We start from the raw sequence: 26,433 nt of genomic DNA, 5'->3' as shown, positions 1-26,433 counted from the left end.
GCCCTTAGTTGCACCTGTAGCCTCACAAAGCTATAGTAATCAAAATAGGGGTGGCAGGTGGCAGTGGGTGAGCAAAAGGGTTAAAATCATAGAATCATAGAGTTGAAAGGGGCCACACAGGCCATCTAGTCCAACCCCCTGCTCAACGCAGGATTAGCCCTAAGCATCCTAAAGCATCCAAGAAAAGTGTGTATCCAACCTTTGCTTGAAGACTGCCAGTGAGGGGGAGCTCACCACCTCCTTAGGCAGCCTATTCCACTGCTGAACTACTCTGACTGTGAAAATTTTTTCCTGATATCTAGCCTATATCGTTGTACTTGAAGTTTAAACCCATTACTGCGTGTCCTCTCCTCTGCAGCCAATGGGAACAGCATCCTGCCCTCCTCCAAATGACAACCTTTCAAATACTTAAAGAGGGCTATCATGTCCCCTCTCAACCTCCTTTTCTCCAGGCTGAACATTCCCATGTCGCTCAACCTATCTTCATAGGGCTTGGTCCCTTGGTTGTGAGTGGCCTGCATGGTGCAGGGGTTGGACTAGATGACCCAGGAGGTTCCTTCCAACTTTATGATTCTATGACCTGGGGGAAGTTTTTACAGGCCCTGCAGAGCTGTGATAGCTCCTGCAGGGCCCTTAGCTCTTCCTGGAGCTCATTCCATTGTTTTGTGAAACTTGTTTCCAACCACATTCTCCCCCCCCCCCCATTGGAGTCAGTCAAGTGTTCTATCTAGGACACAGACACAGGCTTTATGATTATGCCCTCAAACACACACCTCCTCTTTTGATCTACTTTCACATTTTAACGTCTCCAGTCTGATGAAGAATGCTGCCGGACTCAAAACCTTGCATGCTGTTTGAGGCCTAGATGCACCCAGTTCTGGCAAAGCAGGGAAGGAGAGGCCGCAGGGGAACAATCTTCAGTGGATTCACTGGATTCCTACCTCCCCTTTCTTTGCGGGCTTGCCCAAACTTTGCGCCTCCTTTGGTTATGACACAAGGTTTTGATTTTTTAAAGGTGGCCTTTCACCAATTTTGCATTTCCTGTCTATGTAAACGTGCTGATTCCAAGCCAGCCGTCATTTTGAAAGGGGAGGAGATTGCAAGAAAACAGATTGGCTTGCCTTTTCCCAACGGGGGGAAAAAAGATTTCCCACTTTAGTACCTTCAATCTCACTCGACGCTTCCCGCAGGCATCGCAGGGTGGCGAGGCTGCCTGGACGGCTCAGGAGGAGCAGTCTGTGGATTACGGCTACTACCAGCAAGACGAGGCCTACGGCGGTCCAGGGCTAGAGGCCGCGGCGTATTCTCAAGCGTACCTGAAGGGCTCCCAGGCACAGGGCGGCACGTCGGTGGCAGTGGCTGTTGGGAAGGCTGAGAAGGCCCATGGCGACAATACAGGTACAGGTAAGGTTGCCCCTGCCCATTCCTTTCCGTCCTCTCCGTACATCTTCCTTGTCACCCACAACAGTCTCTCTCTTTTGTCTCTTTGTTTCAAAAAGGAGCGGAGACATCGCTGGAGCCTGGCGTGCCGGGCATAGACCCGGTGCCTGTCCTACCAGGTTTCTCCCGCACCAGCCAGGCCTCAGCTGTGCCAGTGACGTACCAGCCACCTGGCGGCGGTGACGGGGCAAGCTCTGGCCAGGGGAATTCGACAGCGGCTCAGGTACAATACGTTTTTTCTATGAGCTGAACCAGGGTTTTAGGGTCTCTCTGCCTACTGACTCTCCACTCATCCTTCTGTGTCCTCTCCTGTAGTCTCAGTCGTACACCATTGTCTCGCCGGCTATGCTGAAGCCTGACGTACCCAGCGCATCTCAGCCCGCCGGCGCCACTCTTGGAGCATCTTCTGGTGGCCCGAATCTGCCCGGGACTGTGGGGCAGGAACCTTACACACAGTACCGTGAGTCTTACTTAAGAACATCAGAAGAGCTGGTTCAGACCTGTGGACAATCTAGTCCAGGGGTAGTCAAACTGCAGCCCTCCAGATGTCCATGGACTACAATTTCCAGGAGCCCCTGCCAGCGAATGCATTCGCTGGCAGGGGCTCCTGGGAATTGTAGTCCATGGACATCTGGAGGGCCGCAGTTTGACTACCCCTGATCTAGTCCGACATCCCATTTCACACAGTGGCCAACTAGTCCCTCTGGACGGCCAGCCATCGGGTATGGAGGCGAAGGCCTTCATAAGAACATTAGAGGAGCTCTTCTGGAGTGGTCCGTCTTCTAGTCCATCATCCTGTCTCATCAGTGGCCAGCCAGTTTCTCTGGATTTCCAGCTGAAGGACAGACAGGCTGATGCCTTCTCCTTATAAGAACATCGGAAGCATCAAAAGGGCCCTGTTGGTTCAGATCACTGGTCCATTTAGTCCAGCATCCTGTCTCTCACACAGTGGCCAGCCTGTGCTCTAGATCATGGGTAGTCAACCTGTGGTCCTCCAGATGTCCATGGACTACAATTCCCATGAGCCCCTGCCAGTCTTTGCTGGCAGGGGCTCATGGGAATTGTAGTCCATGGACATCTGGAGGACCACAGGTTGTGACTACCCCTGATGTCCAGGTACAGAGGTTGAGGCATTTCCCAGTTGTTGCCTTCTGGCACTGGTATTCAAAGGTTTACTGCCTCTGAGTGTAAAGGGTCACCGTGTTTAGTAGCCCCTGATCCTCCATGGATATCTCAAATCTCATAATGAGATCAGTTGTTTTCAGAAAGAACTGATCTCATTATGAGATTTGAGATATTCATGGAGGATGAAAAGGGCCCCAGGTCTGCAGAAAAACATGAAATCTTTAAAAAAAATTAAGCATTTGAGGGCTGTACAAAAACTGAAAATGATAAAAGGAGCTCCTGTAGCTTTAAGCAACTAATCCCCTCAGTGACTGTTGCTAGGTAACAGTACCTAGACTGTTGCTAGGTAACAATACCTAAGTAAAAGGCCAGGAGAAGGCAGGGCCTGTTCTGGGCCTCTCAGCCTTTGAGGGGGAGGAAACGTTGGGGCCAGGTCTGACTAGGATTCTAAAGTGGTCTGTGCCTGTGGCCATGACCACATCCTCTGGCATTAGATGGGAGGAACACGGGGTGTCACGCAAGGGATGGGAGTGACCGGTTTGGGTACAGGTCCCACTTCCTGGTTGGAAGCTCGAAGACAGCTGCTGCTAGTTCACACAACCGAATCAGCCCACTCACTGGTTTCTTGAGGTCCATTTTGTCTACTCCAATTGGCAGCTGCTGGCCTGTGTCCCAGGTGGAGGCCTTCCACATCACCTGCTGCTAGAGCCTCTTAGCTGAAGATGCTGGGGATTGAACAGGAGGCCTTCTGCTATGAAAAGCAGATGTTCTGCCACTGAGACACAGCCCCTCCCCAAGCTGGAGTAGAAATAGTCAGGGGTAGAAATTGCACAGCCAAAATGGCACCAATAAGTTAAGCTCTCTCGTTCTTCCTACCTCCAGCTGTTCCAGATGTCTCCACCTACCAGTACGATGAAACCTCTGGCTACTACTACGATCCCCTCACTGGCCTTTATTACGACCCTAATTCCCAGGTGAGCTGAGCTTTAGCGCTCTGTGTGAAATATACTGTTGGTTTGTGAGCACGCAGAGCGATGAGCAGTGTTAGCTGAAAGCTATGTCATTCTTTACATTCTTCAAGAAGACCCAGGCTAGCCTGATCTTGTCCAATCTCGAGAGCTAAGTAGGGTCAGCCCAGGTTAGTACCTGGATGGGTGGCCACTAAGGGAGGTCCAGGGTCGATACCAGGTCATGGAAGACCACCTATGAATATCTCTGACTTTGGAAGCAGCCCTAAATGAACAAAAGGGGAAGCCATGTTGGACCAGGCCAATGGCCCATCTCATCCAACCTTGTCTGTGTCAAATAGTGGCCAAAACCCAGGTACCTTCAGAAGGTCCACCAGTAGTGGGACCAGAGCTCCAGAAGCCCTCCCACTGTGCCCCCCCAGCACCAAGAATACATAAAAATGTGAAAGAAGCCAGTCCAACACTCTGTGTCACACAGTGGCCAAAATCCAGGTACCATCAGGAGGTCCATCAGCAGCTTCAAGAACATAAGATAAGCCCTGTTGGATCAGGCCAATGGCCCATCCACTCCAACTCTCTGTGTCACACAGTGGCCCAAACCCAGGGGCCATCAGGAGGTCCTCCAGCAGCTTTAAGAACATAAGAGAAGCCCTGTTGGATCAGGCCAAGGGCCCATCCACTCCAACTCTCTGTGTCACACAGTGGCCCAAACCCAGGGGCCATCAGGAGGTCCTCCAGCAGCTTTAAGAACATAAGAGAAGCCCTGTTGGATCAGGCCAAGGGCCCATCCAGTCCAACACTCTTTACCACACGGTGACCAAAACCCAGGGGCCATCAGGAGATCCACCAGTGGCTTTAAGAACATAAGCCATGTTGGATCAGGTCAGAGGCCCATCCAGTCCAACACTCTGCCACAGAGTGACCCAAACCCAGGGGCCACCAGGAGGTCCACCATCAGGTGTGACTTGATGGCCCTTTCCCACCACTGTGGGATGCCTGAACTTCAGCACTGCTTGTGCCTTGCGATGGTTGTGTTATTTAGCATTGACCCGGGCTGCGGTACAGACGCATCCCCAAACCTGCCCCCCTCTCACTCTCTTCACAGTATTACTACAATGCCCAGACGCAGCAGTACCTGTACTGGGATGGCGAGAGGCGCACCTACGTCCCAGCTTCAGACCAGAGCTCCGACGGCCACAAGGATGGGGGCGGTTCCGGGGGCGGCAAGGAGGGCAAAGAGAAAAAGGAGAAGCATAAAACTAAGACAGCTCAGCAGGTGAGAACCGCCCTCTCTTCCGGCGCTGCTTGTCTGTTCTGTCTTCCGGGCCCAACGCAAACACACGTAGCTGCCCTATGCCGGATCGGATGCTTGTTCCATCAATATACCAAGGTATATTGATAAGAGCAGGGGCTTCTAATCTGGAGAACCGGGTTTCATTCCCCACTTCTCCCCCAGCTGGGGTGCCTTCATCTAGTCACAGGGTGTCAGTTATGGGGAGAGGAAAGGAAAAGCAATTGTAAGCCGCTTTGAGACTCCTTCGGGTGGAGAAAAGCGGCATATAAGAACAAACTCTTCTTCTTCTTCAGTAATATCAGGGCTCTCTCAGCCTCCCCTCCCTCACAGGGTGTCTGTTGTGGGTAGAGGAAAGAGAAGGCAAATGTAAGCCGTTTTGAGACTCCCTCGGTTAGTGAAGAGAGGGGTATAAAAAAACAGCTCCCTCCTCCTCCCTCTTCTCCAGTCCAACCCCCTGTATTTGGGAGCCCCCTGGGACATTCTCCACTGATGGACATTCTCCTTGAATGCTTCAGCTCCCTTTGGCGGTGCCAGCCAGTATCCGCCTCTCACCCTTCACCTCTTTCTTGAAATTATTGCGGCCTGCAGATCGCCAAGGATATGGAGCGGTGGGCCCGCAGCCTCAACAAGCAGAAGGAGAACTTCAAGAACAGCTTTCAGCCCATCTCCTCCGTGCGAGAGGATGAAAGGCGGGAATCGGCCACGGCCGACGCGGGCTACGCCATCCTTGAAAAGAAGGTAATTTTTTTTCCGGCCAGCTCCCGCCCCCTTCCCAGAACTGTAACAGAGCCAGCACATCTCCTGCAGTGGCTAACTCAGGGGGAGTCAAAACTGCGGTCCTCCCAATGTCCATGGACTACAATCCCCATGAGCCCCTGCCAGCAAATGCTGGCAGGGGCTCATGGGAATTGTAGTCCATGGACATCGGGAGGGCTGCAGTTTTGACTCCCCCTGGGCTAACTCCTGAAGGGTGCTCGACGATGAGGGCAGGCTCTCCAAGCTTCCTAATTTATGATGTAGAACAAAATTTGTGTCCAGTGGCACTTTGAAAGTTTAACTCAGAGTTTACGCTTCCGTGTGTGCGCGCCGGGCTTTCTCAACCAGGGTTTCGTGACACCTTGGGGTTTCTTGATCGCCCTGCAAGGGTTTCCCTAATGGGCAGGAGTTAAAGGTAAAGGTATCCCCTGTGCAAGCACCGGGTCATGTCTGACCCTGGGGGTGACGCCCTCTAGCGTTTTCATGGCAGACTCAATGAGGGTTGGTTTGCCAGTGCCTTCCCCAGTCATGACCGTTTACCCCCCAGCAAGCTGGGTACTCATTTTACCGACCTCGGAAGGATGGAAGGCTGAGTCGACCTTGAGCCGGCTGCTGGGATCGAACTCCCAGCCTCATGGGCAGAGCTTTCAGACGGCTGCCTTACCACTCTGTGCCACAAGAGGCCCTTTTGGGTGGGAGTTAATTAATGCTTAATACATTTGTAACATTTGTTAAACCTTTAACATATGATATGACCATATATGGTCACGTCAACCCCCCCTCCCAAAATGGCCAGTGTTGGGCCTGAAGGGGGTGGAAAGGAGAGAGAGGTGTATCCAGCAGCTCTGCTTCCCAATCTCATTTTGCACCATCTGGGGTTTCTCAAAGCCTGAAGGAGGTTTCTCAACAGTAGAAAAGTTGAGAACGGTTGGTGTGCCCACTCGTATCTGAAGAAGAATATATGCACATGAATGCTTATACCCGGAATTGAACACTGTTGGCCTTCAAGGTGCTACTTTTTAAAGTTGGTCCATGATGTGCTTTTTGTGCAGTCGTAGCCTCAGCGCTGTCATGCCGAGGTCCTTTCCCTGCAGTGCGTGCCAAGCCTGGCTTCTGCTACATCACGCTCCTTTCTCTGCCTGTGACGTTTGTGTTCATCGGAGGACATTGCTGCAGTTCTTTTGCAACACTTGCTGCCCTGGGTTATCTTCACTGCAATTGGGAGTAGTGTGAAGTCAAATACAATTATATTTCATTGGTCAGTTGAAGTTCCCCAAGATGCCTTACATATTTCGCCAGCGGGCTTCATCGGGAGATGCTGTTCATCTTGCTGTATTTTTTCAGAGAGTTCTTGAGATTCCCTGAATGACACCTGTTTGCATGGGGAATTTTAACTGAGTAATAAAATACAGTCGTACCTGATTTTGCACAATTGGCCTTGGCCTTATTTTTCTTATGTCCTGAAAGCAGTGAGGCCTTTAATATCCTTCTTGTTACAAGGGAGTACTGTCCCAGCTGCCCTTAATGCCCCCAGCAGGGCTTCTTCTGGTGGCCAGACAGAAATGAAACAGCCTACTCGTTGGTCAGGGTTTTGTGGATCTATTACAGTGTGCCACTTGTGTCCCTAGGGGGCGCTAGCTGAGAGGCAGCACGGCGGCATGGACCTGTCCAAGCTTGCTGGGGACGACAGACTGGTAAGTCCTTCCCTTTCAAGCTTTCTCTGCCTTTCAAGCCCTTCTGGGTCTTCACTCTGGAGACAGAGTAGGGCAGGGGTGGCCAAACGGTGGCTCTCCAGACGTCCATGGACTACAATTCCCATGAGCCCCTGCCAGCAGGGGCTCATGGGAATTGTAGTCCGTGGACATCTGGAGAGCCACCCTTTGGCCACCAGGAGTAGGGGGTCGAGGAATGGATGAAGAAACGGGTCTGGCGGCTTGAGGCACCAAAGGCACCAAAGAGACTTGGGCTGGGTGTCAGGATTTTCGCTTGTGATTTTAACGGATAATGGGAAGTCTTGAATACAGACCCTTCCGAAGCAAGGGATGCCCAAGAGCTAACCTGGAGCTCCACAAGCCCCTCTGTCTGGTGCGCTTGCCCTCTGCCAGTGTGGGTTGCATAGGACAAGAGGTCCCAGTTTTTTGATCCTGCAGGGCCTCTTTGCAATTCTCACACAGTGTGAGAAAGGCTGCCACAGCTTACCTTCAATCAACACTGTTAAGAACTTTGTGTTCTGGAGGCAGCTACTGCCCAAGCCACCTTTCCAGCCAAGAAATTCTACAGCAGCCAATCAGAAGCCTTGATGGATAAAAGTCCCCCTCCCTCCCCCCTTTCCAAGAATACTTGTTAGGAGGCAGGGACGATGGCGGTTGGGGAAGCTTGGTCTGTTTAGCCTAGAGAGGAGATCTGATAACCATCTTCAAGTATTTAAAAGGGTGCCATATGGAGGATGGAGCAGAATTGTTCCCTCTTGCCCCAGAGGGACAGACCAGAACGAATAGGATGAAATTAATTCAAAAGAAATTCCATCTAAACATCCGGAAGAAGTTCCTGACAGTCAGAGCGGTTCCTCAGTGGAACAGGCTTCCTCGGGAAGTGGTGGGTTCTCCATCCTTGGACATTTTTTAAGAGGCTGGAGAGCCATCTGACGGAGAGGCTGATTCTATGAAGGCTCAAGAGGGTGGCAGATGACAGTGGATGAGCGATTGGGATGTGTGTCCAGCACAGTGCAGGGGGTTGGACTAGATGACCCATGAGGTCCCTTCCAACTTTATGATTCTGTGATTCCTTCCGCTGCCGCGCCTCGGGCTTCATAACCGGCCACCTCCCTTTCAGAGCCCCCCGCGAGGCTTAGTTGCCGCGTACAGCGGCGAGAGCGACAGCGAGGAGGAGGCGGAGAAGGCCGCCGATCGGGAAGAGAAGCTCACCGACTGGCACAAGCTGGCCTGCCTCCTGTGTCGCAGGCAGTTCCCCAGCAAAGAGGCGCTGATCCGTCACCAGCAGCTCTCGGGCCTGCACAAGGTACGTGGCGGAGCGGCAGACGCGATTTCCCGGGAGGGTCGCCAGCTCCCGTCTCTGGCCTCGGCCTTCACGTTGCCGTCTCCTCGTTACAGCAAAATCTGGAAATTCACCGGCGGGCGCACTTGTCCGAGCAAGAGCTTGAGGCGCTCGAGAAAAACGACATTGAGGTACGGACGGTGATGGGTAGGTCCCGGCGGCAAGGCGAGCGATATCGGCGCACCTCTACCTCTTAGTCACAATCTTTTGTTTTGTAACACCCTCCTCATAGCAGATGAAGTACCGGGACCGCGCAGCTGAGCGAAGGGAGAAGTACGGCGTCCCCGAGCCACCGGAGCCCAAGAAGAGGAAGTATTCTGCTGTGACGCCGGCCACCGTGTAAGCATCGCCCTGGGACCGATTGAGAGATCCAGGCTGGAGGGCTGTTTTTCTCAGCTGGAAGTTTCACCCCCTGTACGACGCCAGCTGCGTGGCTGGGTGCTGCGCCTCCCCTTCGGCCCCTGGTGCTGGGTGCTTCCTCTGTTGGGTGCTGGGTGCTTCCTCTGTTGGCAAGCAGAGGAGTTGCTACAGCTTGGGGTCATGGTCAAGAGCGGCAGCTTCTAATCTGGCAAGCCGGGTTTGATTTCCCACTTCTCCTCCACATGCAGCCAAGCTTTGAGACTCCTCCGGGTAGAGAAAAGCGGCCTATAAGAACCAACTCTTCTTCTTCAGTAATCTCAGGGCTCTCTCAGCCTCACCCACCTCACAGGGTGTCCGTTGTGGGGAGAGGAAAGGGAAGGCGTTTGTAAGCCGCTTTGAGACTCCTCCGGGTAGAGAAAAGCGGCCTATAAGAATCAACTCTTCTTCTTCAGTAATCTCAGGGCTCTCTCAGCCTCCCCTCCCTCACAGGGTGTCCGTTGTGGGGAGAGGAAAGGGAAGGCGATTGGAAGCCGCTTTGAGACTCCTCCGGGTAGAGAAAAGCGGCCTATAAGAACCAACTCTTCTTCTTCAGTAATCTCAGGGCTCTCTCAGCCTCACCCACCTCACAGGGTGTCCGTTGTGGGGAGAGGAAAGGGAAGGCGATTGTAAGCCACTTTGAGACTCCTCCGGGTAGAGAAAAGCGGCCTATAAGAACCAACTCTTCTTCTTCAGTAATCTCAGGGCTCTCTCAGCCTCACCCACCTCACAGGGTGTCCGTTGTGGGGAGAGGAAAGGGAAGGCGTTTGTAAGCCGCTTTGAGACTCCTCCGGGTAGACAAAAGCGGCCTATAAGAACCAACTCTTCTTCTTCAGTAATCTCAGGGCTCTCTCAGCCTCACCCACCTCACAGGGTGTCCGTTGTGGGGAGAGGAAAGGGAAGGCGATTGTAAGCCACTTTGAGACTCCTCCGGGTAGAGAAAAGCGGCCTATAAGAACCAACTCTTCTTCTTCAGTAATCTCAGGGCTCTCTCAGCCTCACCCACCTCACAGGGTGTCCGTTGTGGGGAGAGGAAAGGGAAGGCGTTTGTAAGCCGCTTTGAGACTCCTCCGGGTAGACAAAAGCGGCCTATAAGAACCAACTCTTCTTCTTCAGTAATCTCAGGGCTCTCTCAGCCTCACCCACCTCACAGGGTGTCCGTTGTGGGGAGAGGAAAGGGAAGGCGATTGTAAGCCACTTTGAGACTCCTCCGGGTAGAGAAAAGCGGCCTATAAGAACCAACTCTTCTTCTTCAGTAATCTCAGGGCTCTCTCAGCCTCACCCACCTCACAGGGTGTCCGTTGTGGGGAGAGGAAAGGGAAGGCGATTGTAAGGCGCTTTGAGAATCCTCCGGGTAGAGAAAAGCGGCCTATAAGAACCAACTCTTCTACGTCTCAGGGCTCTCTCAGCCTCACCCACCTCACAGGGTGTCCGTTGTGGGGAGAGGAAGGGAAGGCGATTGTAAGCCGCTTTGAGACTCCTCCGGGTAGAGAAAAGCGGCCTATAAGAACCAACTCTTCTTCTTCAGTAATCTCAGGGCTCTCTCAGCCTCACCCACCTCACAGGGTGTCCGTTGTGGGGAGAGGAAGGGAAGGCGATTGTAAGCCGCTTTGAGACTCCTCCGGGTAGAGAAAAGCGGCCTATAAGAACCAACTCTTCTTCTTCAGTAATTTCAGGGCTCTCTCAGCCTCACCCACCTCACAGGGTGTCCGTTGTGGGGAGAGGAAAGGGAAGGCGATTGTAAGGCGCTTTGAGAATCCTCCGGGTAGAGAAAAGCGGCCTATAAGAACCAACTCTTCTACGTCAGTAATCTCAGGGCTCTCTCAGCCTCACAAACCTCACAGGGTGTCCGTTGTGGGGAGAGGAAAGGGAAGGCGATTGTAAGCCGCTTTGAGACTCCTCCGGGTAGAGAAAAGCGGCCTATAAGAACCAACTCTTCTTCTTCAGTAATCTCAGGGCTCTCTCAGCCTCACCCACCTCACAGGGTGTCCGTTGTGGGGAGAGGAAAGGGAAGGCGATTGTAAGCCGCTTTGAGACTCCTCCGGGTAGAGAAAAGCGGCCTATAAGAATCAACTCTTCTTCTTCAGTAATCTCAGGGCTCTCTCAGCCTCCCCTCCCTCACAGGGTGTCCGTTGTGGGGAGAGGAAAGGGAAGGCGATTGGAAGCCGCTTTGAGACTCCTCCGGGTAGAGAAAAGCGGCCTATAAGAACCAACTCTTCTTCTTCAGTAATCTCAGGGCTCTCTCAGCCTCACCCACCTCACAGGGTGTCCGTTGTGGGGAGAGGAAAGGGAAGGCGATTGTAAGCCACTTTGAGACTCCTCCGGGTAGAGAAAAGCGGCCTATAAGAACCAACTCTTCTTCTTCAGTAATCTCAGGGCTCTCTCAGCCTCACCCACCTCACAGGGTGTCCGTTGTGGGGAGAGGAAAGGGAAGGCGTTTGTAAGCCGCTTTGAGACTCCTCCGGGTAGACAAAAGCGGCCTATAAGAACCAACTCTTCTTCTTCAGTAATCTCAGGGCTCTCTCAGCCTCACCCACCTCACAGGGTGTCCGTTGTGGGGAGAGGAAAGGGAAGGCGATTGTAAGCCACTTTGAGACTCCTCCGGGTAGAGAAAAGCGGCCTATAAGAACCAACTCTTCTTCTTCAGTAATCTCAGGGCTCTCTCAGCCTCACCCACCTCACAGGGTGTCCGTTGTGGGGAGAGGAAAGGGAAGGCGTTTGTAAGCCGCTTTGAGACTCCTCCGGGTAGACAAAAGCGGCCTATAAGAACCAACTCTTCTTCTTCAGTAATCTCAGGGCTCTCTCAGCCTCACCCACCTCACAGGGTGTCCGTTGTGGGGAGAGGAAAGGGAAGGCGATTGTAAGCCACTTTGAGACTCCTCCGGGTAGAGAAAAGCGGCCTATAAGAACCAACTCTTCTTCTTCAGTAATCTCAGGGCTCTCTCAGCCTCACCCACCTCACAGGGTGTCCGTTGTGGGGAGAGGAAAGGGAAGGCGATTGTAAGGCGCTTTGAGAATCCTCCGGGTAGAGAAAAGCGGCCTATAAGAACCAACTCTTCTACGTCTCAGGGCTCTCTCAGCCTCACCCACCTCACAGGGTGTCCGTTGTGGGGAGAGGAAGGGAAGGCGATTGTAAGCCGCTTTGAGACTCCTCCGGGTAGAGAAAAGCGGCCTATAAGAACCAACTCTTCTTCTTCAGTAATCTCAGGGCTCTCTCAGCCTCACCCACCTCACAGGGTGTCCGTTGTGGGGAGAGGAAGGGAAGGCGATTGTAAGCCGCTTTGAGACTCCTCCGGGTAGAGAAAAGCGGCCTATAAGAACCAACTCTTCTTCTTCAGTAATTTCAGGGCTCTCTCAGCCTCACCCACCTCACAGGGTGTCCGTTGTGGGGAGAGGAAAGGGAAGGCGATTGTAAGGCGCTTTGAGAATCCTCCGGGTAGAGAAAAGCGGCCTATAAGAACCAACTCTTCTACGTCAGTAATCTCAGGGCTCTCTCAGCCTCACAAACCTCACAGGGTGTCCGTTGTGGGGAGAGGAAAGGGAAGGCGATTGTAAGCCGCTTTGAGACTCCTCCGGGTAGAGAAAAGCGGCCTATAAGAACCAACTCTTCTTCTTCAGTAATCTCAGGGCTCTCTCAGCCTCACCCACCTCACAGGGTGTCCGTTGTGGGGAGAGGAAAGGGAAGGCGATTGTAAGCCGCTTTGAGACTCCTCCGGGTAGAGAAAAGCGGCCTATAAGAACCAACTCTTCTTCTTCAGTAATCTCAGGGCTCTCTCAGCCTCACCCACCTCACAGGGTGTCCGTTGTGGGGAGAGGAAAGGGAAGGCGTTTGTAAGCCGCTTTGAGACTCCTCCGGGTAGAGAAAAGCGGCCTATAAGAATCAACTCTTCTTCTTCAGTAATCTCAGGGCTCTTTCAGCCTCACCCACCTCACAGGGTGTCTGTTATGGGGAGAGGAATGGGAAGGCGATTGTAAGCCGCTTTGAGACTCCTCCGGGGAGCAAGGAGCGGAGTACAAGAACCCGTTCTGCTTCGTCCGCCCTTCACCTGTCCGTTCTCCGCAGGGATTTTGAGCAACCGACGCGGGACGGGCTGGGCAGCGACAACATCGGCAGCCGCATGCTACAGGCCATGGGCTGGAAAGAAGGAAGTGGGCTGGGCCGGAAGAAGCAGGGCATCGTCGCTCCTATCGAGGTACCACTGGGGAGGAAGGCGGGAGGCGAGGCAGCGTTTGCTGGCAGGGGCTCCTGGGAATTGTAGTCCATGGACATCTGGAGGGCCGCAGTTTGACTACCCCTGCTCTAGTCCAATGTTGGACAAACTTTCTCGCCAGATGTCCATGGACTCCAATTCCCAGGAGCCTCTGCTGGAAGGGTCTCGTGGGAATTGTAGTCCATGGACATCTGGAGAGCCACCATTTGGCCACCCCTTCCCTAGTCACACACCCCTTTTCCTTTAGACTGCTCACATGGAAATAAAATGTACTCTAGCCATCTTTCGAGTCAGCCGGAGGACGTCCGAAAATGCCAAGACAAAACGTGGTGCTAAAGCAGGCTTCCCCAAACGCATTGACCATGTGTGCCCCTTTACAGTTTTGAGAAGAGGGAATGGGCACTAAGTACAAAATGGCTGCCACGGGGAGCTGACGGTCAGAAAATGGCTGCCCTTGGGTCCTGGGGCCAGTAACATCACGTTGGGAGACTGCAAGCTGAGCATCCTCCTACTAGGAAGTCGGTCATTTGGGGGGTCTCCTCTGATGATGGGAAGAAAGCGAGGAGAAGGAGATGTGTTGGCAAAGAAGCAAATTCCCAAAACCCATTGCTGGGCTCCGGGCTGTAGAACAGGGGTGTCAAACGCACGGCCCACAGGCCAAGCCCATCCAGAGCTCTGATCCGGCCCACGAGCAGCTGGTCATTACCTTAATTACTGGATGACACAGATTGCATTACGTCCCTTTCAACTGTCCCAGTGCTAATGAGCCATGGGAGAGGGGGCATCAGGAGGATAACTTTAAGGAAATATTGTAAAGGCGCTAAGAGGAATGGGAAGGCGACTGTAAGCCTCTTTGAGCCTCCTCCGGGTAGGGAAAAGCGGCATATAAGAACCAACTCTTCTTCTTCTTCTAAGAGTGTCTCCTTTAGGGAGCGTGGAATAGTGTTAATTGGACCTGCCCGCGTCCTGTATCTCTGATATCTTAACTCTAATGGCACCCACTGCCCAGGCGGGTAAAGACAGGCAAGCCGATTGGTGGAGGAGGCACTCAGGGGCGGGACAGCTGCCCTGAGTGGGCATTAAGCGCTGAGTGTCATGTAAGCCATGAGACACGCTCCTCCTCCAAGCCCTTACCAGAAATATTAAGTGGAACAGATATGGTTATGTTGCCCCCCAAAATGGCCAATGGTGGGCCTGGAGGGGGTGGGAAGGGGAGGGTTCCCGGGTACACAGCTCTGCTTCCCCAACCCTATTCTGCATAATTTCTCAAAGCCTGAAGAAAGTTTCAGGGATTTCTCAAAGATAATAAAGTTGAGAAAAGAGCCTCTTGTGGCGCAGAGTGGTAAGACAGCAGACATGCAGTCTGAAAGCTCTGCCCATGAGGCTGGGAGTTCGATCCCAGCAGCCGGCTCAAGGTCGACTCAGCCTTCCATCCTTCCGAGGTTGGTAAAATGAGTACCCAGCTTGCTGGGGGGTAAACGGTAATGACTGGGGAAGGCACTGGCAAACCACCCCATATTGAGTCTGCCATGAAAACGCTGGAGGGCGTCACCCCAAGGGTCAGACATGACTCAGTGCTTGCACAGGGGATACCTTTACCTAATAAAGTTGAGAAAGGCCGCTTTATAGAGGATAGGTTATTTCTTTGTCTAAGTATTAACCACAGGTGGAGCTCATCTCCTTGCCTCTCTCTTTCCCCCCCTCCAGGCCCAAACGCGGGTGCGCGGCTCCGGCCTGGGCGCACGCGGGAGCTCCTACGGGGCAGTAGCGTCGGAGTCCTACCGGGAAGCCTTGCACAAGACCATGCTCACGCGTTTCAACGAGACGGAATGAGGGACTCTGGACAGAGCCGCCCCCACCCCACCCCCTGTACAGTATTTTGCTGCTGACTCATTCCCCCCACCCTACCCCCAAAAAAATATCTCACAGACACACGCTGTCTTTCCATAATGGTCCTTTCGGTTGGGTTTCTTTCTTTCTTTTTTTTTTAATTAAATGTTGAAACGGACACACGAGTCACGCCTGGCGTCGGTCTCTGAGCCAAACCGAAGAATCCCCTTATGTGGGGGAGTCTCAGTCCTACATCCTGTCCGTGCACCGGGAGTTCAGAGACACACTTGCGAGGCGGGCCGGCGTAATCTCCAGTGCGACCGGTCCCGGCGAGAAGCAGGAAATACAGTTGTTGAATCCAGGTGGAGTCTGTCTTTCGGGAAGCCGTCGGCGGTGCTAGCTTCGTCGCCTGCCTTGAGTAATGCTTGGGCCGGCGCAGAAAGGCACTTTGTCCACGCAACAAGCAGGGGCAGCCTCTGAGTTCTACAGGGCCCGGTGTAGCCCTTCCACCATCTCTATGTAATGAGGTTCTGCACAGAAAGTGAGATAAGCCAAACAGACTGGCTTGTCTACCCCAGCCTTTTTCAACCTTCTGACCCGATATAAATGTTCCGGCTTCGAGAATCCCCGGAAGTGACGTCACCTGGCCACGCCTCCCTGGCATGCCCCTCCGGATGTGGCCTAACCACCCACACCCTTCGGAACGTAAGAGTAGGAGCTGAGAAGACAGTCTGGTCCTCGCGTACCATACCCCCAATTGACTCCTCCCCCCCTTGATTTTTACACCAATGGCCTATCTACCGAGCAGAAGTGGCCAGTTCCCAACTCATGGCCCAGACTGTTTAGACCACGGGTAGTCAACCTGTGGTCCTCCAGAGGTCCATGGCCCACAATTCCCATGAGCCCCTGCCAGCGTTTGCTGGCAGGGGCTCATGGGAATTGTAGGCCATGGACCTCTGGAGGACCACAGGTTGACTACCCCTGATTTAGACAGGAGCGGAAAGGCCATGGGCCCCCTTCCAGAACTCCCATAAAACCATGGGGGACTCCTGGTTGGGAATCCCTGGTCTACATTGTCACTGAAACACCCCCCAGTGCACTCAAATGTTCACCCCCTCCCCCCCGCCAAATCTATGGTGTATTGACCCATCCTTTGGGCCTGAGGCCCGGCCTACCTTCATCAGGTTGGATGTAACCGTGCCTGATCAGGAAATCAAGAGCCACCATGGCAGAGTTGGGTTTGAAGTCCGAAGAGCCAATGGCCTCTTTCACCTTCAACAGGAAAAGAACAAGCAGTCCGTGGATTGGGCAGGCACCCCGCCACACCTTCTCTCCTGTGAACAGTTCTGGAGAAGTGAAAATCCTGTCTGCTGTTGTGAGATTTCAGTTGGCCAGAGTTTGGAGGAAAAACAACCCCTCCCCCAACATGCAATACCTTCAGTATGCATAGTATCACGTAGAGTTGTAAGAGGCCATCCAGTCCAACCCCCTGCTCAATGCAGGTCACAGCGGTGGCCAAATTGTGGCTCTCCAGATTTCATGGACTACAATTCCTATGAGCCTCTGCTAACTGGTCATGCTGCCATGAGCTCTTGGTAACTGGAGCCCGAGGACTCTTGGTCTGATCCATCAGGGCTCTTCTCATATTATCAGCCCTTGGCCTTTCTACCCTCTTGCTGACCTCCAAGGGAACTGGTTGGCCGCTGTGTGGGGTGGGATGGACCTCTGGTCTGACCCAGGAGGGCTGTGATAAGTGTCTTTGCCGTAATCCCCCTCCATTACTCCAAAGTGACCTCACAAATATATACATCTCGCTTACAAACCTTGTGAAGTGGCCACAGGTAGAACTCCTGCACCTCTCCGTCCCCCACCTGAGGCAGAAAGTCTTCAGGCAGCTCGAGGTCAAATACAAACTGGCATTCGGGATAGATGCCCCCTTGTGTGCCCACGTAGGTGTAACTGTGGCGAGATCAGGCAAAGGAAAGTCTTAGGAGAACATTGAACACAAATCGTGCTTGGAGAAACGGAGTACCGTAAGCAGGGGAGGCTGTTTAGATCAGCCTTTTCCAACCTTTTTACCGTGGGAGAACCCCAGAAGTTGGGTCATGCCTGTTCTGAAAAGTGGGCGCGGATGTAAGATGTGGGAGCCAGCCGATGAATCAATGAGTTGATTTGTTTGGGACAGGCGTGGCCAAACAGTAGCTCTCCATGGACATCTACCATGTGGCCAAATTGTGGTTCTCCAGATGTCCATGGACTACAATTCCCATGTGGCCAAATGGTGGCCCGCCAGATGTCCATGGACTACAATTCCCATGAGCCCCTGCCAGCACATGCTGGCAGGGCCTCGTGGGAATCGTAGTCCATGGACATCTGGAGAGCAACAGGGAAAATAAGCTCCAGTGACATCTAGTGATGTCAGCAGGCATCTAGGAAAGGCCACGTAACCCCAGGGTTTCCTGGAACCCTGATTGGGGAACCCCTGGTGTAAACTAGAGCCTGAATACTAAAAGGGGATGCCGTGTTTCACACCCCCAAGCCCTCTCTGTCTTGCACCTAGCTTCCTGAAACCGGAAGGGTGTTTGGATGTAGACATTAGAGCTTACGCACTTCTAGTTTTCTAGTCAGGGCGACTAAAGGGAACTTCTCCATTCAGGGACATAAAAGCCCTGGATCCCAGGACCAGAAAGCAAAATCAGGGGAAGGCCTCTGCCCTTGTAGCTTGATGTCAGATCTCCCGAGGGATGGCTGACCTCATTACGGAGAGAAGATGCTGGACCAGGTGAATCACTGGGCTGATCCAACGAGGCTTTTACAGACTCGAATTTGCTCAAGCTACGTGCTGCAGGAGAGTAGTCTTGCTTCATTCAGTGCCCCCCCCTAATGCTTTCATAGCTTTTGTGATTCAGTTTTTTAATTAGTCTGCTTCTGTTTGTGGCACAGCAGGGGGAAATTGTGACGCTGGGCACGGCAAACTGAAACAGGAAGGCCAGCCAAAGAGCATTGGCCACAATTGCTGTGCAAAAACCATTCTGGATGCTAATTTCAATACTTCCCACTTTCCTGTGCGCTCGGAGAGTAAAAAATTGGTTTCCTTGACCGGAAAGCAAAATACAGGTTTCTGGAATTGTGCAATGAACTTGCACCTGCATGGAATAAAAATAGCCTTTTCATGTCTCCCTTGATGGTTGGCGGTTGGTTGGCTTTGCCTGTCAGCCCAGGAGCAAAGCCGTTCGAGGCTGCAGACACACAGCTCCGACTCTGCAGGGCGGCGTTACGATCTCAAAAACGTTATGATCTTACGTGACCGTCCCCACGGGCTTGGCTTGAGCGGCAAGCGAGGCGGGGATGCAGGCTTCTTCCTGGCATTCCTTCACCAGCGTCTCTCGAACTCCCAGCCCAGACGAGATGCCACCCGCAGCCTGTAGGAAGGAAGACGGACTAGATTCGTGCAAGAAAGCGTCTTCGGTCTCTGCAATACAGCAGCTGGTAAAGGGGAGAAATGAAGCATTTCCCTATTGATGGCTTTAACTAGGGATCAAGCCCGTTGCATTCAGGAATACAACAGGTGCTAGATTGGGGGGTGGAGTGGAAGAAATCTGCAAACGGCATCTCCCTCCCTCCAGGACCTGGAAAATCTGCAGGCAGCTGTTAGGGAACTCACCAGCAGGGGCAGCTCTTACGCAGCAGGGATCTGCAGCCTCCGAGCCTCGGAGGGAAGTCGGAGGAGGGGGTGGTCAGGGGTGGGGGACGGAAGGTGATTGGCTGGCTGATGGACAGACCGGCAAGCTGGTTGGAGGAGGAGGCACTCAGGGACGGGACAGCTGCCTTGAGTGGGTGTTAAGCACTGAGTGGCACTTAAGCCATGAGACCAGCTCCTCCTCCAAGCCCTTACCAGAATTATATTATGTGGAACAGATAGGGGAGAATTGACTGACAGGTGCAACTCCGGAGGAAACTGAACCAACATGTTCTTATCTTTATTTAAAATACATTAAGGCAGGCAGTGGGTGGAGCCAAGTGGGGGCAGCAATGATTCCGAGTGGCCAATCCCAAGAATTGCTGGGTGGTGCAGATTTTTAATGGCTTTTGCTTTGGCATCACCACAGGGTGCCCGAAGGTAAGCCGTCACGGCTATTTTGCAGCTGCCTCTGCATTCACTTCCCGCTGCAAGCAGAAAGTGGACGGTCCCAAAAACACAACAAAGGAAAAAAAGGTAATCTGCCCAATGGCTTAACCAAAGTTCAAGAGTCTCTGTTATCTCTTTATTTCCACCGGGACTCTGCCAAAACGGTCTCTAGGTTATTCTCCGTTTTCAGTGCTTTCCTCGGTGGCAAAACGAGTCAAGCTTTGATTCAGCCGTTGGACTGATTCTGTTTGTCCTTTGTTCTGCATTCGCTTTCGGCAGCCGTTTTGCGGCCATCAGAGCTCCAAACGCACCCCCAACGGACCCCTGGAAATAGGGCAACTACGGCCTGGCCTGGCTCAGCGTCCTCTCTTTCCTTGTGAGTGGACGGCGGCGATCGCAAAACGCGTCTTCCAAACCAACTGAGGTCAAGCCCTAGAGAAGCCCGGCCCGTTCCGTCACTCACGAGGTTGTCCAGCAGGCCGGGGTAGCTGGGTTTGTTCAGGGCCCGACGACCCAGCCACATCAGCATCTGCCCGTTCTGCCACGTGTAGCCGTTCAGGTGAGCGCCGTAGCGCTTCACTCCCAGCAGCGCTGGAGGACGAGAGGGAGAAGTGCTCGTTCAATGCGCCGAGACTCCAAGAGGCTTCCCGAGTATCTAAAAATTTCCACCAGGCAGTGTAAGACAGGCTGGTGATTCGCAACCAGGGTTCCGTGAGGGCTCTGCACTGCAGGCTTTCCCCCTATATCCTGCCTTGGTGGACTCGGCCATCGGCTCTTCCTGGCAATTGGGAGGGGTTGCGGCTCAGTGGAAGCTAGCAGGGTTAGTCCTGGTTGGTAATTGGATGGGACAACAACCCAGAAGGAGGAGGAAGAGGAGAAGAAGAAGAAGAAGAAGAGTTGGTTCTTATATGCTGCTTTTCTTTATCCGAAGGAGTCTCAAAGTGGCTTATAATCGCCTTCCCTTTCCTCTCCCTACAACAGACACCCTGTGAGGTGGGTGAGGCTGAGAGAGGCCTGATATTCCTGCGCAGTCAGAACAGCTTGATCAGTGCTGTGACAAGCCCAAGGTCACCGAGCTGGTTGCATGTGTGGGAGCACAGAATAAAACCTGGCTTGCCAGATCAGAAGTCCACGCTCCTAACTACTACACCTAGCAGGATATTTAAAAAAACTTCTGTGTTTCCAAGGCAAATGGTTGGTGTTTATTTTTACATTACGACAATAGGTTATGGGCCCAGAGTCTAGAAGTCCGCGCTCCTAACCGCTACACCAAACTGGCAGGAAGGACAGGGTTGCTGTACAGAGGCAGGCAATAGCAAGCCACCTCGGAAATCCTAAAGGTGGCCCATCCTTGGCTCTCCAGATGTCCGTGGACTACAATACCCATGAGCCCCTGCTGGCAGGGGCTCATGGGTATTGTGGTCCACGGACATCTGGAGAGCCACAGTTGGGCCGCCCCTGTCCTAAGGGCTCTGTGGTGGTGACGCGGTGGCACTTCCCGCCACCATGCGGTAACACGTTCTCTCCACCTCCCAAGGGAGCACGTGACCTCTTGGTCACTTCCGCATCACGCTCTCTCTCTCTCCCTCTCTCCCTCTCTTTCTCAAGCAACAATCAAACAAGGGCGTTTCCCAAAGGGCGTTCAGACTCACGGGTGGCGGCGCGCTCCATGCCAAAGAGAGGCGGGTCACAAAAGGCAGGCATCACGTTGTAGAGCTGGAAGGAAAACATCAATCGAGTGAACGGGCACCTCTGGCTCCCCTCCTCCCACCCGCGTCCGAATCAGAGCCGGAATTGTAATCGGCATCCTTCCCGAAGGCTCCTCCTTGGATTCCCCTTTTGTTGCCACGACCAGAAAACAGGGGAGTCCTAGCCCTCACCTCTTCTCTCCACTTCTTCAGGCAGGGGAACGCCTGCTGGTCCCTCAGTTCCTTCAAAACCCCGTGCACAGCAGCGGTTCGCTCCTCGAAAGAGGCCAGGTGTTTGCTCAGCTCCACGTCCCCTTGAGACACGGAGAAAACAGCTGGATACTGCTGGAGACGCTGGGCCACGGACTGGGGCACGTGGCCCACGTGCTTCCCGCTCACCGTAAAAGGGAGGCACAGTGCCTTCGGAGAACCTAGAAGGAAAGGCATCCATATCAGTCCCTGGAAATGGCCAAAGCCTCACCTTTACAGCCCAAACCTGGCTTGGATAGGCCAGGCCTAGACCAGTCTTCACGGAGCCCCCTGGTTGATATTTGCGTGGGAATTCCCAACAAGGAATTCTGGGAGCACCACACGGAGGCAGGCAATGGAAAACCACTTTTATTTGTGTCTCGCCTGGGAAACCTCACTTGGGTCACCATAAATCAGTTGCAGGAGTAAAAAAAAAAAAAAAAAAAAAAAAAAAAGCAGCCAGAAGTCAACTTGTAAAAATGTTATTTACATTTCTCTCTGGGACTCAAGGCAAATAATGCAGAATAAGAAACATCCTGAATGCTTTAGGCCAGGGGTGGTCAAGCTGTGGTCCTCCAGATGTTAATGGACTACAATTCCCATGAGCCCCTGCCAGCATTTGCTGGCAGAGGCTCATGGGAATTGTAGTCCAGGAACATCTGGAGGACTACAGGTTGACTACCCCTGCTTTAGGCCGATCCTGCACTGAGCAGGGGTTTGGACGAGATGGCCTGTACAGCCCCCTTCAGCCCTATAAATCTATGATACTAAGAAGAGTTGTTTTTTATACCCCAATTTCACTACCCAAAGGAGTCTCAAAGCGGCTTACAATCACCTTCCCTTCCTCTCCCCTCTCCCTCCCTCCCTGTGAGGTAGGTATGGCTGAGAGAACTTTGACAGGACTGCTCAGTGAGAACAGCTCTAAGGGGACTGTGACTAGCCCGAGGTCACCCAGCTGACTGCATGAGGAGAAGCAGGGAATCAACCCCGGCCCTCCAGATTAGAGACCACCACTCTAAACCACTAAACTAAGCTGGCTCTTCCATCAATACAATTAACAGAGTGGGGATGTCCCACAGTCAATGCTATAGGATTTGACTCATGGAAATATGGAAATCAAGCACAGGCCAAGCACAGCTTAAGAATTAAACATGAAACAAAAACAGTTAGATGTGGTCATTGTGACCTCTTGGTGGAGTGGGTAAGAGAGGCAGACTCAAATCTGGGGAACTGAGTTTGATTCCACACTCCACCTGCAGCCAGCTGGGTGACCTTGGGACAGTCACAGTTCTCTCAGAGCTCTCTCCCTCCCACCTACCTCCCAGGGTGTTTGTTGTGGGAGAGGAAGGGAAGGCCATTGTAAGCCACTTTGAGACTCCTTTGGGAAGTGAAAAGCGGGGTATAAAAGCCCAGCTCTTATTCTTCCCCCACTCGATTCCATGGAGCTGTTATTTCTCCAATTGCCGCTCTGATAGGGCTTCTTGGTATGGTATGGTGGCCAGCAAATCCAGATGTATTTGATATGATGATGACTCTTCTACGGCTGACCCAAGGTTATTTTTTAGCCTTAGCTAAAATCGAGCTCACTGATCCATTTTCTACAGTGGCCAACCAGATAATTATTATTGTTGTTGTTAGGTGCGAAGTTGTGTCCGACCCATCGCGACCCCATGGACATAGCCGCCTCGAGCCTTCGGGGGGAGGCGGGATATAAATACAACAACAACAATACAAGTTCCATGTATTGTTCTTATGTTATTATGTAAACCGCCCTGAGCCCCCAGGGAGGGCGGTATATAAGTATAATAAATAATTAAATAATTAAATAAATAAATAAATAAACAAATAAACAAATAAACAACAACAACAATAAACAATGATCCTCCAGGCCTTCCTGTCCTCTACCATTCCCCGGAGTGCATTAAGTTTGCACCAATTATTATTGGTATAATAATAATAATAATAATAATAATAATAATAATAATTATTATTATTATTATTATTATTATTATTATTATTATTATTATTATTATTATTTGTTGCCCGCCACTCCCTAACGGCTCGTGGCAGGTTACATATGGTTAAAAAACTAGACATAAAGTCACAAGTCAATGTTTTTGAGAAACCGGCAAACTTCGCCCGAAAGCTGCATTTGCCCCCACTATGAACCCCCAAGCAACCTCCCCTTCTCCGTTACTCCCTCTAATCTCCCTTAAGACCCTACAAAACTCAGTCTTGTAACCATCAGGCCATATTTCACCCGATGCACATAAAGATTTGTTTTGTTTCCTTCTATTTCCTTCTATTTCATTTCCTTATACCCCGCTTTTCCCAGCAAGCTGGCTCGCGGCGGCTTTTTGCAATCCCATAACTATATAGCGCTTCTTCTCTAAATCATTAGACAGGAGCTCTGCATTGAAAGGGGGGGGGGTCTTCTTCTCCCCCACCCCCCATTACATGCCAGCCAAATCCTACTTTTAGGGGCAATTCCCCACGACCCCCCCCCTCCCCCGGCCCCGCAGCCGCACCGTCTCCGTGGAAAGAATTCATCCTCCGCAGCAATTCCCGGACCCGCTCGGACCACCCAGGAGCCGCCATGATCCGCCGCGCTTGGAAGCCCCGCCCCCCGGCCAATCCCATCCCTCCCTTGGGGGACGGAGCGCGCTCGATTGGCTCCGCCGACCTGCCATTCGGGATCAAAGCGCTTTCTGCGCGAAAGTTCGCCGGCGGGATCAAAAGGATCGCGCTCCGTCCCGGAAGGGGCCCATGACCGGGAATGGCTCGTCCGGACTTTCTCTCTCCGGATCGTGGGTCTGAAGGAGCGCGACAAGCATTTGGTGCGTTTTTCCTAGGTAGATTGCAGGTGTGCATGACCACAGGTGTCCCGGAGAGCCAGGTGTACTCAGGTGAGTCGGGGGTAGTCAACCTGAGGCCCTCCAGGTGTCCATGGACTACAATTCCCATGAGCCCCTGCCAGCAAACGCTGGCAGGGGCTCGTGGGAATTGTAGTCCATGGTCATCTGGAGGACCACAGGTTGACTATCCCAGGGGAGAAGCGAGGTTGTGCAGGTGTAGCCCGGAGTCCGCTGGAGGGAGAGGAAGAGGTGAGATATTCCTGATAAGGACGCAAAGGTGCAATATTCGTGGAGGGAATGGGGAAATGACTGGTACAAATGGGATGCATTGGAAACCAAGGTATTCAACAGAATCAGAGTCCAATAGCACCTGGAAGACCAACAAAGATTTATTCAAGATGTGAGCTTTCGAGTGCAAGCAGTCTGAGGGCTTGCACTCGAAACCTCACGCCCTGAATAAATCTTTGTTAGTCTTAAAGGTGGCACTGGACTCTGATTTTATTGTGCTACTTCAGACCAACATGGCTACCCATTTGAATCAAACCAAGGTGTTGTACTGCACTATCCTGTGGACGTTCCAATGCAAGCCGCCCTGAGCCAGGAGGGCAGCATATAAATAAAATGAAAATAAATATTGGTAGGGCCTGAAGATGCAGGGAGAAGGACTCTCACATCAGAGGCCCTCCTTTCTATGAAAACTGGCCTGGTCCCGGTGTACCTGAGAGACCGTCTCTCTGCCCACGCCCCCACAAGAGCACTACGTTCCGCCACGACCAACTGGGTGATGATCCCTGGCCCCAAAGAAGCACGTAGGTTGGTCCTCAACCAGGGCCAGAGCCTTCTCTGTCCTGGCCCCCACCTGGTGGAACGAGCTCCCTGAAGAGATCAAGGCCCTGCCTGACCTTCCACAATTCCGCAGGGGAATAAAATAACGGCAACTTTATCTAAGTTGCCGTTCCTATTATATTGTCGATTAAGACCCTTGAAATTGTGTTGTTCAAAGCCACTGTGAATTATTGATGTATTCTGACTATGTTATATGTTAGGTCGTTCCATGTATCCCCCCACACACACACTGCGTTGTTATATGTAAACCGCCCTGAACCATATGGAAGGGCGGTATAAAAATCTATTAATTTATATCCAGAATTAAACTTTGTTGATCTTCAGGGTGGTGCTGGATGCCAACTTTGTTATGCAAGTCTTCCGATAGTGTGCCCTGGGGGGAAGGGGAGAAATACCCTGCCTGACCGGACTAGTGGTCCATCCAATCCAGCATCCCGACCCAGTCACCTGACTCGGACTCGCCACTGGGTAGAGAGCTCACCCAGCCTTCTCTGAGGTTCCCTCCTTCTAGTACTCAGCTTCAGAGGTATACTGTTATTTATGGGATGGAACCAGATCTGAGGATTGTCTAGGAGCCAGGCAAGGGATGTTCAGAGATGGTTTGTCGTTGCCTGCCTCTGTGCCATGACCCCTACTGTTCCTTGGAGGAACTCTACTCAAACCTTTGGAGGTCTCCCATCCAAATACTAGCCAAAATCAGTCCTGCTTAGCTTCCAAGATCTGAAAGAATCGGGCTTGCTGGGCTATCGAGCATAGGTATACTGTTGTAGGTATACAGAGATTTCTTTTAGTTATCACGGCTACTAGCTGTTGATGGCCCTCTCCACTATCAATGCCTCACATGTCTTTGTCCAGTTCATAAGGGCAGGGGTCTCCAATCTTTTTGAGCCTCTGGACACTTTTGGAATGCTGAGACAAGGCAGTGGGGCATAGCCGCAACATGGAGGCTGCAGAAGGTGGAGCCAATTGCAAAATGGCTGCCAGATTTGATGAGACGGCCACAAAATGTCAGGGATCACGCTTGTATATAACTTTAATAGTCAATCAGAAACTCTTCTGGGAAAAAGCCTTTTAGATCCCGAGGGCACCTTTGAAATTCTGAAACGGCAATGGGCACAGTCACAAAATGGCTGCCCATAGGAGGCAGAGCCAATCACAAAATGGCTGCAGCAGGAGGCGGAGCCAACCTCAAAATGTCAGGGATTGAGGCTGTGTGTAACTCTAAAATTGACTGTTCAGTATTTCAGGCAGAAACTGCTTAACAGCATTGGGAGGGGCACGAACTGCATGTGGGCTGTTCATTTCCGTTCGTGGTTTATGGAGGTTGGTTTGAACCTGGAGGTTGGTTTGCGAACCGAACTGGTTCATACTAATTCGTAACCTTTGCTTACCCCTCCCCTCAGAGTTGAAATAGCACCAAACAATGGCCTGGTGGCTTCAGCCTCCGTTTATTCAGAGGTATCCTGCCCCTGTACATGGAGGTTTCGTTTAAGCTATAATATGGCTCCCAAGCCCAAACATTTTGAAAGAACCCCACCAAGCCAGACAGAACTTAGGGAAACAAGTGGTTTTCTTTAAATTATTATTTTAAT

General features: G+C 52.2%; 2 protein-coding genes across 6 annotated transcripts in view; one reads left to right on the top strand and one right to left on the bottom strand.

Annotated features, from left to right (window-relative positions):
- The window catches only part of RBM10 (RNA binding motif protein 10), a 43,615-nt gene extending 28,356 nt beyond the window's left edge, over positions 1 to 15,259 (top strand). For 2 of the 5 annotated variants that reach the window (XM_077329385.1, XM_077329390.1), the window contains 12 exons: positions 1,191 to 1,404; positions 1,500 to 1,663; positions 1,756 to 1,900; positions 3,448 to 3,539; positions 4,639 to 4,809; positions 5,416 to 5,565; positions 7,212 to 7,277; positions 8,416 to 8,601; positions 8,694 to 8,768; positions 8,870 to 8,976; positions 13,097 to 13,226; positions 14,952 to 15,259. In XM_077329385.1, the coding sequence (XP_077185500.1) occupies positions 1,191 to 1,404; positions 1,500 to 1,663; positions 1,756 to 1,900; positions 3,448 to 3,539; positions 4,639 to 4,809; positions 5,416 to 5,565; positions 7,212 to 7,277; positions 8,416 to 8,601; positions 8,694 to 8,768; positions 8,870 to 8,976; positions 13,097 to 13,226; positions 14,952 to 15,077 (1,626 nt within the window). In that variant the 3' untranslated portion in view covers positions 15,078 to 15,259. The remainder of the gene's footprint in view (positions 1 to 1,190; positions 1,405 to 1,499; positions 1,664 to 1,755; positions 1,901 to 3,447; positions 3,540 to 4,638; positions 4,810 to 5,415; positions 5,566 to 7,211; positions 7,278 to 8,415; positions 8,602 to 8,693; positions 8,769 to 8,869; positions 8,977 to 13,096; positions 13,227 to 14,951) is intronic. The other 3 variants (XM_077329387.1, XM_077329386.1, XM_077329389.1) reach the window with 3 other exon arrangements.
- On the bottom strand, positions 15,212 to 23,789 carry LOC143833503 (uncharacterized). Its single transcript, XM_077329394.1, has 8 exons — positions 23,669 to 23,789; positions 21,084 to 21,322; positions 20,856 to 20,919; positions 19,667 to 19,794; positions 18,378 to 18,496; positions 16,898 to 17,033; positions 16,250 to 16,346; positions 15,212 to 15,604 (listed from the first exon to the last, which is right to left on the bottom strand). Exons 1-8 carry the CDS (start codon positions 23,778 to 23,780, stop codon positions 15,558 to 15,560), a joined length of 942 nt encoding a protein of 313 aa, XP_077185509.1. The 5' UTR covers positions 23,781 to 23,789; the 3' UTR covers positions 15,212 to 15,557.
- Between the last annotated feature and the right edge of the window lie 2,644 nt (positions 23,790 to 26,433).

Source organism: Paroedura picta, chromosome 3, assembly GCF_049243985.1.
Source record: "Paroedura picta isolate Pp20150507F chromosome 3, Ppicta_v3.0, whole genome shotgun sequence".
Lineage (NCBI taxonomy): Eukaryota > Metazoa > Chordata > Lepidosauria > Squamata > Gekkonidae > Paroedura > Paroedura picta.
Note: the sequence above shows the minus strand (reverse complement) of the source record. Positions and strands in the feature narration are given on the sequence as shown.

What these genes read in the sequence shown, in the direction of transcription:
- LOC143833503 (XM_077329394.1), bottom strand. Translation starts at nt 23,780, where the DNA reads ATGGGATTGGCCGGGGGGCGGGGCTTCCAAGCGCGGCGGATCATGGCG. An exon ending in GAATTCTTTCCACGGAGACG is followed by an intron (nt 21,323 to 23,668) that starts GTGCGGCTGCGG and finishes CTTTCCTTCTAG; the next exon opens with GTTCTCCGAAGGCACTGTGC. An exon ending in CCGGCCTGCTGGACAACCTC is followed by an intron (nt 18,497 to 19,666) that starts GTGAGTGACGGA and finishes TCCTTCCTACAG; the next exon opens with GCTGCGGGTGGCATCTCGTC.